General features: G+C 44.6%; 1 protein-coding gene across 1 annotated transcript in view; it reads right to left on the minus strand.

The window, feature by feature from the left end:
- The window catches only part of LOC120361579 (transport and Golgi organization protein 1 homolog), an 80,416-nt gene extending 64,866 nt beyond the window's left edge, over positions 1-15,550 (minus strand). Inside the window, 3 exon segments of the mRNA XM_074389396.1 lie at positions 2,358-2,444; positions 9,460-9,590; positions 15,418-15,550. Of these exon segments, the coding sequence (XP_074245497.1) occupies positions 2,358-2,444; positions 9,460-9,590; positions 15,418-15,550 (351 nt within the window).
- Positions 15,551-16,695: the final 1,145 nt, after the last annotated feature.

Below are 16,695 nucleotides of genomic sequence, written 5' to 3' on the forward strand. Positions count from 1 at the left end.
CAAGAGCAATTTCTTATCCATGTTAATGACTGAGATAATCCCAAATTCCTGTTTGGCTCTAAAGGAGCTTTTGTGCCAATGTTGGGCACCTGTTCTTGGGCACTGGGTGGATAGGAGGCTGGAATCCACTTTCCCATCTGAGTAATACTCCTGGCTTCCCTTCATTCTCTCTCCCCCAGGGGAGGAATGATTCATGTGGTTGGTGAGTTTGCTCAGTCCCATTCCTGTTTTCTGTTTGGGACCTGCTGGAGAGAAAACACACATTCTGTTCCTCCATGCTGTCGGTTTTACAGGGACAGTCTTCCTTGGGGAGACCCCTAGTTGGGTAGCTCTGTTTGTGACTGAGTAAGTCCATCTAAATTTAGACTGTAATGTTAGAAAGCCCATTATTTCTGCACACTCCCAACAGCTTTATCAGTAAATAATGGGGTCATTTTGATCTTCTATGTGCCCAACTTCTGGGTCTCTCAATTTGTTTAGAGCACAGGTGGGGAAAAGTGAGGTGTCATTTATTGGGTTCCGCAACTCCCAACATCTATGCCTGATGTTCTGGGAATTCACCTCATAATAACCCATCTAGAAGGATCTAAGAGACCATCAGCTTCTCTACATTGTGCCCTACACATCATATTTCTCTGCTCATCCAGTCAGAAACAGGCAGAATCACCTGGCTGTTAGGCTCCTAGTCTACAGGCATCTGGGGATCATATTTTCCTTGGATTGAGAAAGATAAATCAGCTTCAGAAGGAACTTACTGAGATAGAGGTGCATGAGACGTAAAAATGTAATAGAACACATAATGGAGTAAAGGGGGCTCCCCATTTTGTTACTGCCACAAGAACAACTTGAAAACAGGATTCAGTAAGGTAAATAGATAACTCCAAATAAGGGTTCTAGGCAGTCACTAAGATCTGCTCTCAGGAATATCAGTAAATTTATATTTTTCCTTTCCTCCACCAGTAAGTAAGTTGACATACAAGGAGCCATAAAACATGGAAAAGTTAAAAACCAACAAAGATAATTTTCTTCCGCTAACTAAACATTCACAGTCTTCTGGGGGAGACCTGTCCCTCTTTCCATCATGCCCACTTCTGAGCCAATTGTTTTTAATATCAAGGGAATCATGCAATGGGAACTGCAATTACTATACAGAATCCAAAACAGGTCAGGTCTCTGTGACCAATGAATTGCTGTCTCACACTCATATCCTGAGTAATCTCTTCATCAGGAGTGAAGCCAGACAGGCAATAGGACTGACTATGTAACCCCTGAGGGTATCGAGAAATTTTAAACATACTGATAGCTCTGTGACTTCATTCTGCCAATCTCATCTAAGAATTGCCCTAGCCCAGCAGCTTTCATGCTCTGCAGTAACTCCAAAGAGCTATTCAGACTTCTGAATGAAGACAGGCATCAATTACTATAAATTCTAAAACTCAGAAAATAATCAGATGGGGCCAGGCACAGTGTTATAGCTATATTATGCAGCCCATCATCCTAACACTTTGGGAGGCCAAAGAAGGTGGATCACTTGAGGTCAGGAGTTTGAGACCAACCTGGCCAACATGGTGAAACTGCATCTCTACTAAAAATACAAAAAATTCGCTGGGTGCGGTGGCAGGCCTGTAATCCCAGCTACTTGGAGGCTGAGGTAGGAGAATTACTTGAACCTTGGAGGCAGAGGCTGCAGTGAGCTGAGACTGCACACTCTACTCCAGCCTGGGCAGCAGAGCAACATTCTATCTCAAAAAAAAAAAATAATAATCAGATGAAATCCAGATTCTAGAAAACAAAATCCGTTTAGTACAAAACGATATGCACCACAGATAAATGCTTAATAGAATGTGTAGTCAGTGCCTTACTGATTTGAGACTGGACCTTACCTGAAACTCTCAGGTTCCCTTTTCCAAATCTGTAGCTATAATTCCTTAAATCACTATAGAGTCAATAATAAGAAAACCTTTGTAAATTTGCATTGCTGGCTCAGTATAAAATTAGAAGTTGATTAATTGAACCCGATTTCTATATCCTTAACATGTCTAACAGCTATCCAATAAGTGGTTTACAAATTGGGATACAGCTTCTCCTTTTGCTCATAAAATGAAATTATTTACCTTCTCACATTAATAAGTAAATATAAAACTATTGAATTCTTAGTTTTTCACATATAAAGCAGCAAAGGAAAGCCCTGTGTAAGAGTACACAGCCTTATATAAGAACATCTATTTCAATATATTAGATAACAGTCAGATTATAAAATCTCATTTAAATTCTTTGGAAATTTTTCTTTCTTTTTTTCTGGGTAGTCACTTATAAGCCAACTTATAACTGAGAATGAGGCAGAAACCACAACTTACATCTGTTGGAACTTGTAGCTCTTCTTTGGTATATTCATGAACTACCTGGATTAAATCTTTTGGAAAATATCCAAAAAGGTGCTCAACCTATACAAAAGAATGGGCAAAAGGGACAAATATCAATCAAATTCTGTATGAGAAATATAAACAAGAGACTTCTTAGTGGTGTAGAAAACATACAGGTAAGTAGATATAACTAAGAGAGGTAGATAGTTGCTGTTATAATTACACCAAGATTATTACTTATTACTCTGAAATTTTAAGTACAGAAACTTGTTAAGCCAACGTTTCTAAAACTGTGGAACTTATATAAGATTACATTTGGCTTAATTCTAAATGCAGGACATGTAAAATTAGTGTTTAGAAGTAGATAAAAGATCTGTGTAAGGGAATATTATTGTATATTTTATATGATGAAAACTATGCATAGTAAAGCAGGTTATAAACACAATTCCAAATAACTTCTAGCAAAAATGTGTCTTCACATTTCATAGCATTGTTCATAACCCAGGACTTATAAGTATTTCTTAAACAATAAACAACAGCCATGTTATAAGTAAAAAGAATACAAAGTTTCTAAAATACATGATCACTACAACAAAAGGTAAATACAGCTGATCCTTAAACAATACAGGTGTTTGGAGCACAGTCAAAAATCTGCACATAACTTCTGACTCCACAAAAACTTGACTACGAATAGCCTACTATTGACCAGAAGCCTTATCAGTAACATAAACAGTCAATTAATACATATTTTACATGTTATAGGTATACGTTTTATTCTTACAATAGAGTAAGTTAGACAAAAAAAAAAAAGTTTATTAAGGCCAGGCATCGTGGATCATGCCTGTAATCACACTGGGCAGAGGCAGGGAATCACTTAAGTTCCGGAGTTCCAGACCAGCCTGGTGACATAGTGAGACCTTGTCTCTACAAAAATTTTTTTTAAAAACTAGCTGAGCACAGTGCCATGCACCTATAGTCCCAACTACTGGGGAGGCTGAGGTGGGCGGATGACTTGAGCCCAGGAGATTCAGGCTGCAGTGAGGCTGTAGTGAGCCATGATGGCACCACTGCACTCAAGCCTGAGTGTTAAAGTATGAAGAAAATCGAAAGAAAGAGAAAATATATTTACTATTAATCATTAAGTGGAAGTGGATAATCATCCTCATCGTCTTCATACTGGATAGGCTGAAGCAGAGGAAGAAGAGGAGGGGTAGGTCCTGCTGTTTCAGCAGTAGCAGAGGCAGAGGAGGTAGAAGAGGAGGCACACACGCTTGACGTAACTTTATGGAAGTGCAATGTAATTTCTGTCTAGCTTCTTTTGCTTTTTCATTTCTCTAAAAATGTTTCTGTATGGTACCAATTCTTCTTCTACTGTTTGCTTTATTTTCAGTGCCCATATCAGACATTGGCCCATGTTATAGCAGAAGTTAATAGCAGTCTTTAATAACTGAAGCCCTTCTATCAGACTGTCTGATATTGACTTGTTTTCTGGCCTTTAGGTCTTCTTCCTCACTGTCTGGCACTAGCTTTGAAGCACCCATTTCCATCAAGTTGTCTCCTGTTAATTCCTCTGGTGTGGTGTCTATTAGCTCTTAAATTTCTCCAAGATCCATATCTTGACATCCTTCATCCTCACCTTTTTTGCCATATCTACAATCTGTTCCATGATTTCCTTGACTGACTGTATCATAAATCCTATGAAATCAAGCACAACGTCTGGATATAGTTTTCTCCAGTAGTAATTTATTTTTTGGGGCTTGATGGCTTTCACAGTCTTTTCTATAACAATGATGACATCTTCAATGATATAATCCTACCAGAATTTCAAGATGTTCTTTCTATTAGCATTCTCTTTCATAGTGTTGACAATCCGTTCCACAAAGTATGGTGTGTAATGAGCCTTAAAGTTCCTCATGACCTACTAATCTAGAGGCTGAATTACAGACGTTGTGTTTAGGGCAAGTAGACCACTTCAACTCCTTTGGTACTGAACTCACAAGGTTGTGGATGGCTGGGGACATTGATGTCAAAAGAACTTTAAAAAGCAGTTCCTTGCTGGCAAGTTACTTTCTAACTTCAGGGACAAAGCATTGATGGAATCAATCCAGAAAACGGGTTGTCATTGTTCAGACCTTCTTATTGCATATCCAAAAGACTGGCAGCTGGTATTCAACTTTCCTTTCAAGACTCAGGGGTTAGCAGATTTATAGATAAGGGCAGAAGGCAGTCCTGATTATAAACCCGACAGCATTTGCACAAAACAATGGAGTTGGCTTATCCTTCCTCTTTTAAATCCTGGCGCTTACTTGTTTTCCTTATTAACAAATGTCCTTTATGGCATTTTTTTTCCCCGAAATAGGGCACTTCTGTCAACATTAAAAATCTGTTCAGGCATATAGTCTCTCTCCTAAATGATATTCTTAATGCTGTCTAGGGACTATTCTACTGACTCCCGGTTGGCAGAAGCTGCTTCTGCTGTTGGTTTGACTTTCTTTAAGCCAAACCACTTTCTAAAATTATCAAACCATCCTTTGCTGGCATTAAATTCTCCAGCATTAGACCCTTCCCTTTCCTTTTGCTTTAAGTTGTTATACAATGATTTTGCTTTGACTTAAATCACATTAGAATCTATAGGTATGCCTTTCTAATAGCAAGCCTATAAACACATAAAAGCTATACTTTTAATAGTACATAAAATGGTATTTTGCAAAACAAAAAGTGTAAGATCTTCATGACTGCTGGCATAGCTGCAATAACAGCTTCAAGGATTTCCTTTTCTTTTTTTATAATGGTCCTTATGGTAGATTTGTTAATCTGGCAACCACAGCTGCAAACCTCAATCTACGGCACATATCAAGCAATTCAACTTTTTCTTGTAATGTCATTACTTTTCTCTGCTACTTGAGAGCACTTCCAACATCACTAGTGACACTTTGTATGGGTCTCAGAGTGTTACTCAAGGTTTACAGTATTGCACTAAACACAAAAAGTGTGCGAGAACCACAAGAGATAACTTTTTAAGCACTATACAATTTATTGGAGAGATGAATTGCTCATGTAGAATAATTCATGTCACATGGCATTTTAAGTGGAGACTCACAATACTTGAGCTCACCAGAATAGCAAGACTAGGTGGTTATGAAATATTATAGTACAGTATGTAGTACAATTAATTTATGCAATTATGATTTAATATTTTATCTTTACATTTTACATTTTTCTTGACTGTGAAAGGTGCTATGTAAGACGAGTTTGTGTGTGTACATTTTGATAAATATTAGCTTTTTATATAGATTTGTGTATGTTTTATGGTAGTAAAGAATACACTAGGATCTACATATATTTTTTAAATTAATAATATACTTTTTTCTTAATTCTTTCAATATTTCTAGGCTATGCAGTCTGAGAGTTTTTTTCAAATTATCCCAAACCTCCATTAAATTTTATAATATTTATTGAAGGAAATCTGCATATAAGTGGACCCACAGAGTTCAAACCTGTGGTGCCCTAGGATCAGCCGTATTTCCTGATAATGATGTGTTACACTGTCATTTTTCAAAATGACATTACAGGTGTCTGGAGACAAAATAAAATTACAGTGTAACACACACTAATCTTCACACCAAGTTTTCATTTCATACAAACCAAAATCTCTATAGAAAATAATTCCATTCATTTTCAGCACTAGTAGCTAAGGTACGTAAAATGTGCCCTCTTGAGAAACACACAGTCTTTTACTAGCCACTGTCTGAAAGGAAGAGGTAGATCTCCCAATCATAAGGGAGGAAGCTGGCTTGTAAATCAAATGCACAAAAAGAAAAAAAGGCCATATTATTACTAATTCATAAAACACTTCTACTGATGAATGTTCTTGTTCTATCTGAAAACTACGTGGAAGCCAGTATTAGTAGTAAAATCCTTCCATGAAGATTAGATAAGGGCAATTCAACTTTGTGTTATTGGCAGATCAAGTCTAAAATGCTAAGAAACCAAAAAAGACTGCAGAATGAAAACTAACAAACAGAAACAAGAATCGTTTTGGCAGCTGAAGAAAGAGTTTTAAATTTACTAAGAAGGTTCATCAAATTAGAGGGGTGATTGTTTTATTAAGGGAGAACCTAGAAAAAGGAAACAAATCAGAGGTATGTAGAGAAAGGGAAACACTATACATTTACCTTCCTTAATCTTTGTCGTTTGACACCACAGTTGGCATCTTATTTCTTATCATTTGACAAAAAAAAAAAAAAAAAAAAGCTGCAGAATTGTAGGCCTGCATGACAAGAAGCAATCTTTCTTCTGCCAAGGTACTGTTGATTTCATTTGGGAGGGGCGGGGGTAAGTAGAGTATTGCGTTAAGAGAACAAATCCTGGATAAGTTAACATCAGGATAAATATAAATAAATGTCATTGTCCCATAAGGAAATACTGAAAAGGAAGACAGACAAGGCATGAGCCCTTCCATTAAAGAGTCCTTGACTTTGTGTGAGCTAAGACAGTACACACATTAACTGCCATACAAAGCAGTAAAGCAAATGCCACATGAACAGTGCAAACAAGTGCCACCCAAACAATCACCAGGCAGCAAAGATCCCTTCTGGCTGGGTGCTGAGGGCAGTTTTCCTTAAGAAGGCAGGATGAGAGCTGTGACCCAGAAAGACTGATAGGACATCCAGAGCTGAATACGTTCATAAGAAAAACTGCAGTGGGAGGAAAATGTTAAGTCAAGTTCATTCATCCAAATGCTCAAAGACGAGGAGTGGAAAAAACAACTTAACTGTTTTAGAAATAACTCAGCCTAGACACATGGAAAAACATTTCCAAGAGTAAAGACTATCAACAAATCTCCTTAGGCAGACTTGAAAGAAAGAGAATAGATTTGTTTTGGTATGGAGTGAGTCACTTCGGATGCTCTCTAAATAGGGTGAACCTGAACAGTTGTTGTTTCCCCAGATTATTCCCTGGGAACCTGGAATGCCAACAAAATGAGTCTGTTTTCCCAAGGGGATTTCTCTAGCGTATTTTCTGTTTGTTTGTTTGTTTGGTTGGTTGGTTGGTGTTTTATTGAGAGTGACAACTTTCACGGTTGAGATGGGTATTTCTCTAAGTTGGGACAATCCTAAAGACATGGAGGACCCCTACTACTTGAAGTAAAGACACACTCCACACATCACACTGTCTAAAAAGAAAAGGATAATAACTCATAAGACAAGCCCCTCAACCAGAGGTCACTCCCAGTAAATCTCATTAACACCAAAGCACGATGCAGTCATTGATTACCATGTCTCATATCAGGGCACCCATAAAATCAGCTGGGAACAGAGCCCCTGGGGTAACCTCCAGACCCAGTGTCTGAAAAGCAGGACAAGGATGACCCCAAAGCTGCAAACAAAAAAACACACAAGAATGTCGGGGACCATCCAGGATGGGCAGGCACGTCTGCCGGGGGTCTCTCGACCTGCAAGAGGGTCCTAATACCTGGAAGAGAGAGTGTGCTTGAAGAAATAAGAGAGACAGAGAAAGTGATGTGTCTGGAGGGCTGGATAGGCCGTGCCTAAAACAACAGCCTTTACTTTTCAAAGGCCAGGAATAAATACACTTTCTTTGCTCTGGTTTACATCATTGCAAGAGGAAATGCAAATGTATACCTTACATGGCCTATACAATAGAGAAGTCAGATACACAATCAGTGGTTGTAAAAAGTAACAGAATTTCCTGTGATCACAAAGCTTGCTTACATCCAGACATTATTCCTCATGGCTGCAGGTATTTCTGGTTTGATTTGTTTTAGAACTGAGATGTGAAAAGGTTTTCTGGTTTTGCTCATCAGAATATCTTTTAACCAGATTCTCCTTTGTCTGCTCCTGACTCAACTTACCTCAATTCCCCCATTCAGGAGTCTCTGAGTCAGGGATCAAAGCCATCCCATATGGTGGCATTTGCTTTGCAAATATCCCGGGACAGTTAAACCATTATCTAGGGTACAAGGCAGTCAGGCAAGTAAAGAAAAGGTTAAAGCTTATTCTTAAAGAAAGAGTCATAAAAAGTTAAAAGCAGAAACTGGTTGCTGGTATGGAGTCACTCAGTCTAGCAGCACCACATAGTTTTAGGCCCAAACGATATTGTGGTTGATATTAGAAACTGATCATCCATCTTTCAGTTCCTTTTTCCCGATAGCTCGACGGCCTCCAACAGGAAACTGTGTTTGGGATCGAACTCACCGTATAGTGAGACCCACGCCTTTTGGGGGTCTCACACAGGAATGTTCCCCACACAAGAAAGCACACAGGAAACACATTTTGCTTTTTTACAGACTAATAATAACACAGATGATTAGGGAACTATTCCCAAGAATGTCACTTTTTCGTAAATATTAATATAAACAAAGAAATCACATAAAATCAACCTTTCTTAACCTTTTGAGATGGAGTCTTGCTCTGTCACCAGGCTGGAGTGCAGTGGCTCAATCTCGGTTCACTGCAATCTCCATCTCCCAGGTTCAAGTGATTCTCCTGCCTCAGCCTCCCAGGTAGCTGGGACTATAGGCAGGTACCACCACGCCCAGCTAAGTTTTTAATAGAGATGGGTTTCACCATGTTGGCCAGAATGGTCTCAATCTCCTGACCTTTTGTAATCCTCCCACGTTGGCCTGGTCAAGTGATGGGATTACAGGCATGAGCCACCATGCCTGGCCAAAATCAACTTCAAACTTACATGTTGAAAGTTTAAATGTTAAACGCTCTCTCACACATAGTTTACAGAAGTCTAATTCCCATGAATCCTTCCTTTTTAAAGCAATGAAGTAAAGAATTTTTCAGCTCTTACCATTTCGACTTCTAATATACATGCAGCACCCTAGAGGTTGGCACTGAGGGGAACTTGCTAGAATCAGTTATATTTCAGAAGGCTCTGCTGAGCCCCTACTATGTGCAGACCCAAGGCCACTGGGGACACAGGGCCATCTTTTTTCACAGTCTGGCAGAGAGGACAGGTTAATTCCATCAAAAGTCCCAAGAAAACACAGTCATTTAAATATACAGTGCCTTGTTTACAAGGCAATAAAAATTAAGTAAATAAAGTATGTCAAAATTTTACTTACACTTCCTGCCCAAACTTCAGGCGATCCTCTTGCCAGTTTATAGTAGACATATGCAGGGTCACCTTTTTTAAAATTCACAAAATGACAATTCGGGCCTGTGAAATCTAGAGCTTCACCCCTGTACATTAACGCTGTATAAAAAGAGAAAAAAATAGCCAGGTTATCAAGATTCAATGTTCACAGTCCATATTGATTTATCAGGAAATAAAAGAATCCCAATATAAATAACAACCAAGTTTTTCCAGTACTCTGGAATTTCTTTTATTTGCTCAAAGTATCTCAAATCCATAGAGCTTTACTGCTATAAATCATATCTTCTGCAAGTAGACAGAGGAAAGAAAAACTGTCTCTATTTTTCTGTGTGGATAATACTGAGAAACAAAAAGCAATGCGTCAACTACCACAAATGGCTTTTCTTATCCAAGTGAAACTCTTGATTCCCTCTCTAACTTTCCAGTTCCTCAATCTTTTCTGTTTCCTATTCATAAAAAGCTTCCTTTTGCAAATTGTTAAGTGCAAGCCCAGATGATGACTAGCTTAAGCATGGCTACCTGAAGAGGTAATAGGAAACCAGAGTACACAGGAACTCCCAAGAGGCCAATTAACTTGAACTAACCATGAAAATCTCTACCTTCAAGTGGCTGTAACTGCTACTATGTAGCAGTAAACACTGTCAATTTCACTGGCAGCCAAGTTGTTCTCTCTGCACAGTGTCTGGATAGATAAATAGAAAAGGATATCTATCACATCCTACTATAGATTCAATTATACCACAAGGCAATATTTTTGGAAAGTAAATAATGTTAACTGCATCTAACATTAAGAAAGTTTCAAAACAAAGAAAAATACCCTTCTGTATATGTTTCTATAAACAAAATCAAAAGTCTACATCTCATGTGGCCAGGACTAAGCAAACTATGAGAATAGGTCAGTAATTCCCTTCATGCTTAAAATGCATGCTTAAATCATGCCTAATCTAGAAACCTTAAAGCAGTACTTTTCTTTCTGTGGCCACATAAACAGTTTTTCATGTAAGATGAAATGAACAATAAATATATTTAAATAGCAGAGACAATGAAGGAATATGGAAATAAGACTTTTTCCAAAAGCCAATTTGCAATAAAATACATTTAAAGCGTGTCTTTAAATGGCTATACAAACATATAGATTTGGAGGGAGTCATTTGTTTTTTGAAGCTAGACTCTGATTATTTTCCAACATGTCAACTTTGTACTTCAGACGTTATTGAGTGAAGGCCAGGTTTAAGGTGACGGACAATTTAAGATTGGGAAGAAGATCAAAATTGGAAATGGCAGTGTTTTCCTTGCTCTCCCTTAGAATAGATCATAGAGGATTTACAATAACATCAGAGGCCAACATAAAAGTGGAACAGCTATTTGAAAAGCACACAAGGACATTGTACATGCTCATATCACAAAACACTTTATACAGCACAACACAGACCCATCCAGATGTTGTTCCTGTTGATGCCTGTTATATTTGGTTTCCTTTGCTTGAACACACATCATTTCTCAAGCTATCTTACAACCGTGAGCTCTTCTAACATCAGGCCTTAGTACCGAAGAAGAGTCACTGATGTGACGATTCTCCAGGTAACCTGTTTTGATGAACACAGGCAGGGCCATGCTTGCAAGCAAAGAATACCAACTATCTTGCCATCACCAACAGCAAATGGATAACAGCCTGGTTTGGCTCCAAGAAAACTAAAGGGAAAAATCATGGCAGTTGTCCCGCGTTTGACAGCTTATTTACATCAACCACAGGGTTACCTCTAGGAATGGCTTCACGCTCATTAGAGATCCCTTGTCTTGATTAGTGTTGTAGAGATACAGACAGTTCCAATTATGAAATTTAGTTTTGATAACAAATTTGAATATAAATACCTCAACTATAGGGTTCTGGGCCTTTCTAAAATGAATACTTTTCTATAGGCATTGCTTAACAATGTATGAAAAACCGTTTCTGCAGTGGCTGTAAGTTACAAGGTTGTTTGAGACCAGCTGAAAGGCTCTAAGAATGATCCTGGTTCAGGGAACACATAGAGAAGAGGTTTCAACACACAAGTGGCTATGTCTAAACCAACCTTGGCTTTTGAGACCCTTGGGGTATTTCTTATCCTTCCTGGAATAACCCTCTTCATCTGAGCCTGAAGATCTCCCCACCGCGCACCTCCAATCCCGATTGTTGAGCAATTCCGCTTCCTGCGCATAGAAGAGGAGGCTGCCGGTCCCAGGTGACCGGTGCAGATCCTCGGCCTCTTTGCAGAGCAAAAGCTTTTGGCCTTCCTGCTGCCCTGCCTAGCAGTCTGCAAAAAGCCTTCCAAGCACAGAAATGACAGGATTGATGAAAGTCGGGGTAGAGACCTCGGAATACAATGAGTGCTTGGATTCTGGACTCGTCCCAAACCTAAACTCCCAATTCCTGTTCAAAAGGAGGTAGTAGCCCAAATCCCAATGAAGCCAAAGGGCAAAGTGGCAGCCCCAGAGAGCCTTTCCAGAGAAGCCCCACCATCAACCTGCCACTGGTAAAACACCCACCGAGCCCTTAGTGCATCTGCAGGGGTACTGCACTCACGAAGGTCCCGACAGCGCAAGCAAGAAAATGTTTGGCTGTGGCGTGTGGAGCCCAGCCGCGCGACGTCCAACTACATCTACCCTCGGAGCCCAGGCGGATTGGGGGGTGGGGAAGGAACTCTGTGAGATACTCCTGGGGAAACCAGTGACCACTGCAAGCAAGCCCCCATCTCAGCAGAGGAAAAATAAAACACTGGCAACAAGTGGGATGTGCAGTGCCCACGGTCAGGCCCAAGTGGCTGCGTGCCGGTAGAGCCAGAGAAGGCAGAAACAGGGACCCAGAACCAGCCCACCCCCACGTCCCACCCATCCGGCTTGTGACCCCTGAGCCAGCCCACTGGGCTGCCGAGCTCCAGCCCCTGCACAACCCGGGCAGCGCCGCTGTGGAGACCCTTGGGTCGGCTGCCTCGCAGGCTCACTCACTGCTGCATTCGTCGTCTACACAGAGTTTGTCTTCCAAGAAGCGTTGGCCAGTGCTGGGGTCCAGCTGGCCTAGCACTCGCCACAGTGGCCTGAGCACGAACAGCCAGAAGAGCAGCCCAGGCACCGCAACCATGTTGTGGTCACCTCGGGGAGCCGGTGACGAGGAGGAGGAGGCCCGGGGCGGAGCACCAGGGGCGGGTGAAAAGCCAGGCGCCATCGAGGGGCGGCACCCGGGAAGGTTTGAGCAGTTCCCAACTGACGCGTCAGCAGGGGCTTTAAGACAGATGTGGGTACCTCCAGGAGGACTGAGGGAGACCTTCAGGAAGGGGACTGGCAGCCTAGTCCTCACCCCGAAGTCTTTGCCTCTGGTCGTTTCCTCTGGTCGCTGCCTTGGCACCCAGAACTCCTGTTTGTTCTCCCACAGCCAATCACCTGCCTTTGCCCCTGTGACTCCATTCATTGGTCACCCTTCTCTGCGTGCTTGCCCTTTGGCCTGGCCTGGCCTTTTGGGGTGGCCTCAACTTTTGGCCTGGCCTTTTGGCTTGACCTGGTCTTGCCTTTTTGCCTGGTCTGGACTTGCCTTACCCTTTGGCCTAGCCTTGACTTTTGGTCTGGCCTTTTGGCCTCGCCTGACCTCTCAGCCTGGCCTAACCTTTTGCACTGGCCTTTTGGGCCGGCCTGGCCTTTTGTCCTGGCCTGAACTTTTGTCCGGGTCTGGTCTGTGCTTGCCTTTTGGCCTGGCCTTTTGTCCTGGCATTTCTGTTTGGCCTGGCCCGGCCTGGTCTGGCCTGGCCCGGCCTGGTCTGGCCTGGCCTTATGGGCTTGCCTGGTCTTTTGGCCTGGCCTCGCCTATTAGCCTTGCTTTTTGGCCTGTCCTGGCCTTTTGGCCTTGTCTTTTGGCCTGTATTGTCCTTTTGGCCTTACCTATTGGCCTGTCCTGGCCTTTTTGCGGGGCCTTTTGTCCTGGCCTGGCCTGTCCTTGCCTATTGGCCTGACTTTGACCTGGTCTGACCTTTTGTCCTGGTCTTGCCTTTTGGCCTGGCCTGACCTTTTGGCCTAGCCTTTGGTCAGCCTGGCCTGGACTTTTGTCCTGGCCTTTTGGCCTGGCTTGTACTTTTGGCATGGCCTGACCTCACCTTACCTTTTGATCTGGGCCTTTTGACCTGGCCTGACCTTTTGACCTGGCCATTTGGCCTGGTCTGGCCTTTTGGCCTGGCCTTTTGACCTGGACTGGACATTTGTCCTGGCCTCACCTTTCTGCCTGGCCTTTCGACCTGGCCTGTACTTTTGGCCTGGCCTGGCCTTGCCTTTCGGCCTGGCCTTTTGGCTGGGGCTTTTGGCTTTGCGTTTTCGCCTGGCCTGGGCTCTTAGTCCGTCCTGGCCTCTTGGCCTGGCCTTTTGGCCTGACCTGCCCTTGCCTTTCGGCCTGGCCTTTTGGCCGGGGCTTTTGGCCTGGCCTTTTGTCCTGGCCCAGGCTCTTGGCCTGGCCTTTTGGCTTGGCCTGTACCTTTGTCCTGGCCTTTTGGCATGTCCTTGCCTTTTGTCCTGGCCTGTGCTTTTGGCCTGGCCTGGCCTCGCCGTGCCTTTTGGCCTGGCCTGGCCTTTTAGCCTGGCCTTTTGTCCTGGACTGGACATGTGGCCTGGCATCACCTTTTGGCCTGGCCTTATGATCTGGCATGTACTTTTGGCCTGGCCTTGCCTTTCGGCCTGCCTTATGGCCTGGCCTGTAATTTAGGCCTGGCCTCTTGGTCTGTCCTTTTGGCCTGGCCTGACCTTTTGTCCTGGTCTTGTCTTTTGGCCTGGTCTGGCCTTGCCTTTCTGCCTGGCCTGGCCTTTTGGCCTTGCCTTTTGGCTGGACCTAGCCTTTTAGCCTGGCCTGGCCTTTTGTTCTGGTCTGGTCTGTCCTTGCCTTTTGGCCTGGCCTTTTTACCTGGCCTGACCTTTTGGCCTGATCTTGTCTTTTGGCATGGTCTTGCCTTTTGGTCTGGTCGGGCCTGACCTTGCCTTTCCGGCTGGGCGGAGCTTTTGGCTCGGCCTTTTCTCTTGGCCTTTTGGCCTCGCCTGGCCTTCTTTCCTGGCCTTTTGTCCTGATCTGTCCTTTTGGCCTGAACTGGCCTTACCATGCCTTTTGGTCTGAGCCTTTTGGCCTGGCCTGACCTTTGGCCTGGCAGAAGAGGAGGCTGCCGGTCCCAGGTGACCGGTGCAGATCCTCAGCCTCTTTGCAGAGCAAAAGTTTTGGCCTTCCTGCTGCCCTGCCTAGCAGTCTGCAAAAAGCCTTCCAAGCACAGAAATGACAGGATTGATCAAAATCGGGGTAGAGACCTCGAAATACAATGAGTGCTTGGACTCCGGACTCGTCCCAAACCTAAACTCCCAATTCCTCTTCAAAAGGTGGTATGAGCCCAAATCCCAATGAAGCAAAAGGGCAAAGCGGCAGCCCCAGAGAGCCTTTCCAGAGAAGCCTGCCACGGGGAAAACACCCATTGAGCCCTTAGCGCATCTGCCAGTGTACTGTACCCCCCGAGGCCCCTGCGGTGCATGTAAGAAAGCATTTGGCTGCGGCGTTGGGAGCCCAGTCGCGCGACACACAGACACATCTACCCTCAAAGCCCAGGCAGATGGTGGGGTGGGGAAGGAATGCTGTGAGCTACTCCTAGAGAACCAGGGACCACTGCAAGCAAGCCACTGTCTCAGCAGAGGAAAATAAAATGCTGGCAACAAGTGGGAGGTGCAGCCCCCCACGGTCAGGCCTGAGTGACTGGGCGCCGGCAGAGCCGGAGAAGTCAGACACAGGGACCTGGAGCCAGCCCACCCCCAAGTCCCGCCCATCCCACTTGCGACCCCCGAGCCAGCCCGCTGGGCTGCCAAGCTCCAGCCTCCACACAAGCCGGGCGGCGCCAATGCGGAGACCCTGGGCCCCTGGCCTTCCAGGCTCACTCACTGCTGCATTCGTCGTCTGCCCAGAGTTTATCTTTCGAGAAGCGTCGGCCAGTGCTGGGGTCCGGCCGGCCCGGCACTCGCCACGGCAGCCCGAGCACAAACAGCCAGAAGAGCAGCCCAGGCATGGCAGCCATGTTGTGGTCACCTCGGGGAGCCGGTGACGAGGAGGAGGAGGCCCGGGGCGGAGCACCGGGGGCCGGTGGGAAGCCAGGAGCCACCAAGGGGGGGCGCCCGGGAAGGTTTGAGCAGTTCCCAGCTGACATGTCAGCAGGGGCTTCACAGGGATGCGGGGGACCTCCAGGAGGACTGAGGGAGACCTTCAGGAAGGGGACTGGCAGCCTAGTCCTCACCCCGAAGTCTTTGCCTCTGGTCGTTTCCTCTGGTCGCTGCCTTGGCAACCAGAACTCCTGTTTGTTCTCTCGCAGCCAATCACCTGCTTTTGCCCCAGTGACTCCGTTCATTGGTCACCCTTCTCTGCGTGCTTGCCTTTTGGCCTGGCCTGGCCTTTTGGGGTGGCCTCAACTTTTGGCCTGGCCTTTTGGCTTGGCCATTTTGCCTGGCCTTCTGGCCTGACCTGGCCTCTTGGCCTGGTCTGGTCTGGCCTTGCCTTGCCTTTTGACCTGGTCTGGACTTGCCTTGCCTTTGGCCTGGCCTTTTAGCCTGGCTTGGCCTCTTTGCCTGGCCTGAACTTTGGGACTGGACTTTTGGCCTGTCCTGGCCTTTTGGCCTGGCCTGACCCTTTCACCTGGCCTTTTGGCCTGGACTGGACTTTTGTCCTGGCCGTTTGTCCTGGCCTGTCCTTTTGGCCTGGCCTGGCCTCGCCATGACTTTTGGTCTGTGCCTTGTGGCCTGGACTGACCCTTTGACCTGGACTGGACACTTTCCTGGCCTCAACTTTAGGCCTGGCCTTTCAGCCTGTCTGGCCTTTTGGCCTGGCCTTTTGACCTTGCCTTTCGGCCTTGTCTTTTGGCCTGGCCTGGGCTCTTGACCTTTAATTTTGGCCTGAGCTGGCCTTTTGGCCAAGGCTTTTTGCCTGTCCTTGCCTTTAGGCCTTGCCTTTTGGCCTGGCCTGGTCTTTTGCCCTGGCCTTTGGACCTGGACTGGCCTGTTCTTGCCTTTTGGCCTGGCCTTTTGACCTGGCCTGACCTTTTGTGCTGGTCTTGCCTTTTGAACTCCTTTTGCTTTTCGGCCTGGACTGGCCTTAGGCCTTGACTTTTGGCCTCTCCTGGCCTTTTATGCTGGCCTTTTGTCCTGGCCTTTTGACCTGGCCTGGACTTTT

The sequence above is a fragment of the Saimiri boliviensis genome, chromosome 18 (assembly GCF_048565385.1).
Source record: "Saimiri boliviensis isolate mSaiBol1 chromosome 18, mSaiBol1.pri, whole genome shotgun sequence".
Classification (NCBI taxonomy): domain Eukaryota; kingdom Metazoa; phylum Chordata; class Mammalia; order Primates; family Cebidae; genus Saimiri; species Saimiri boliviensis.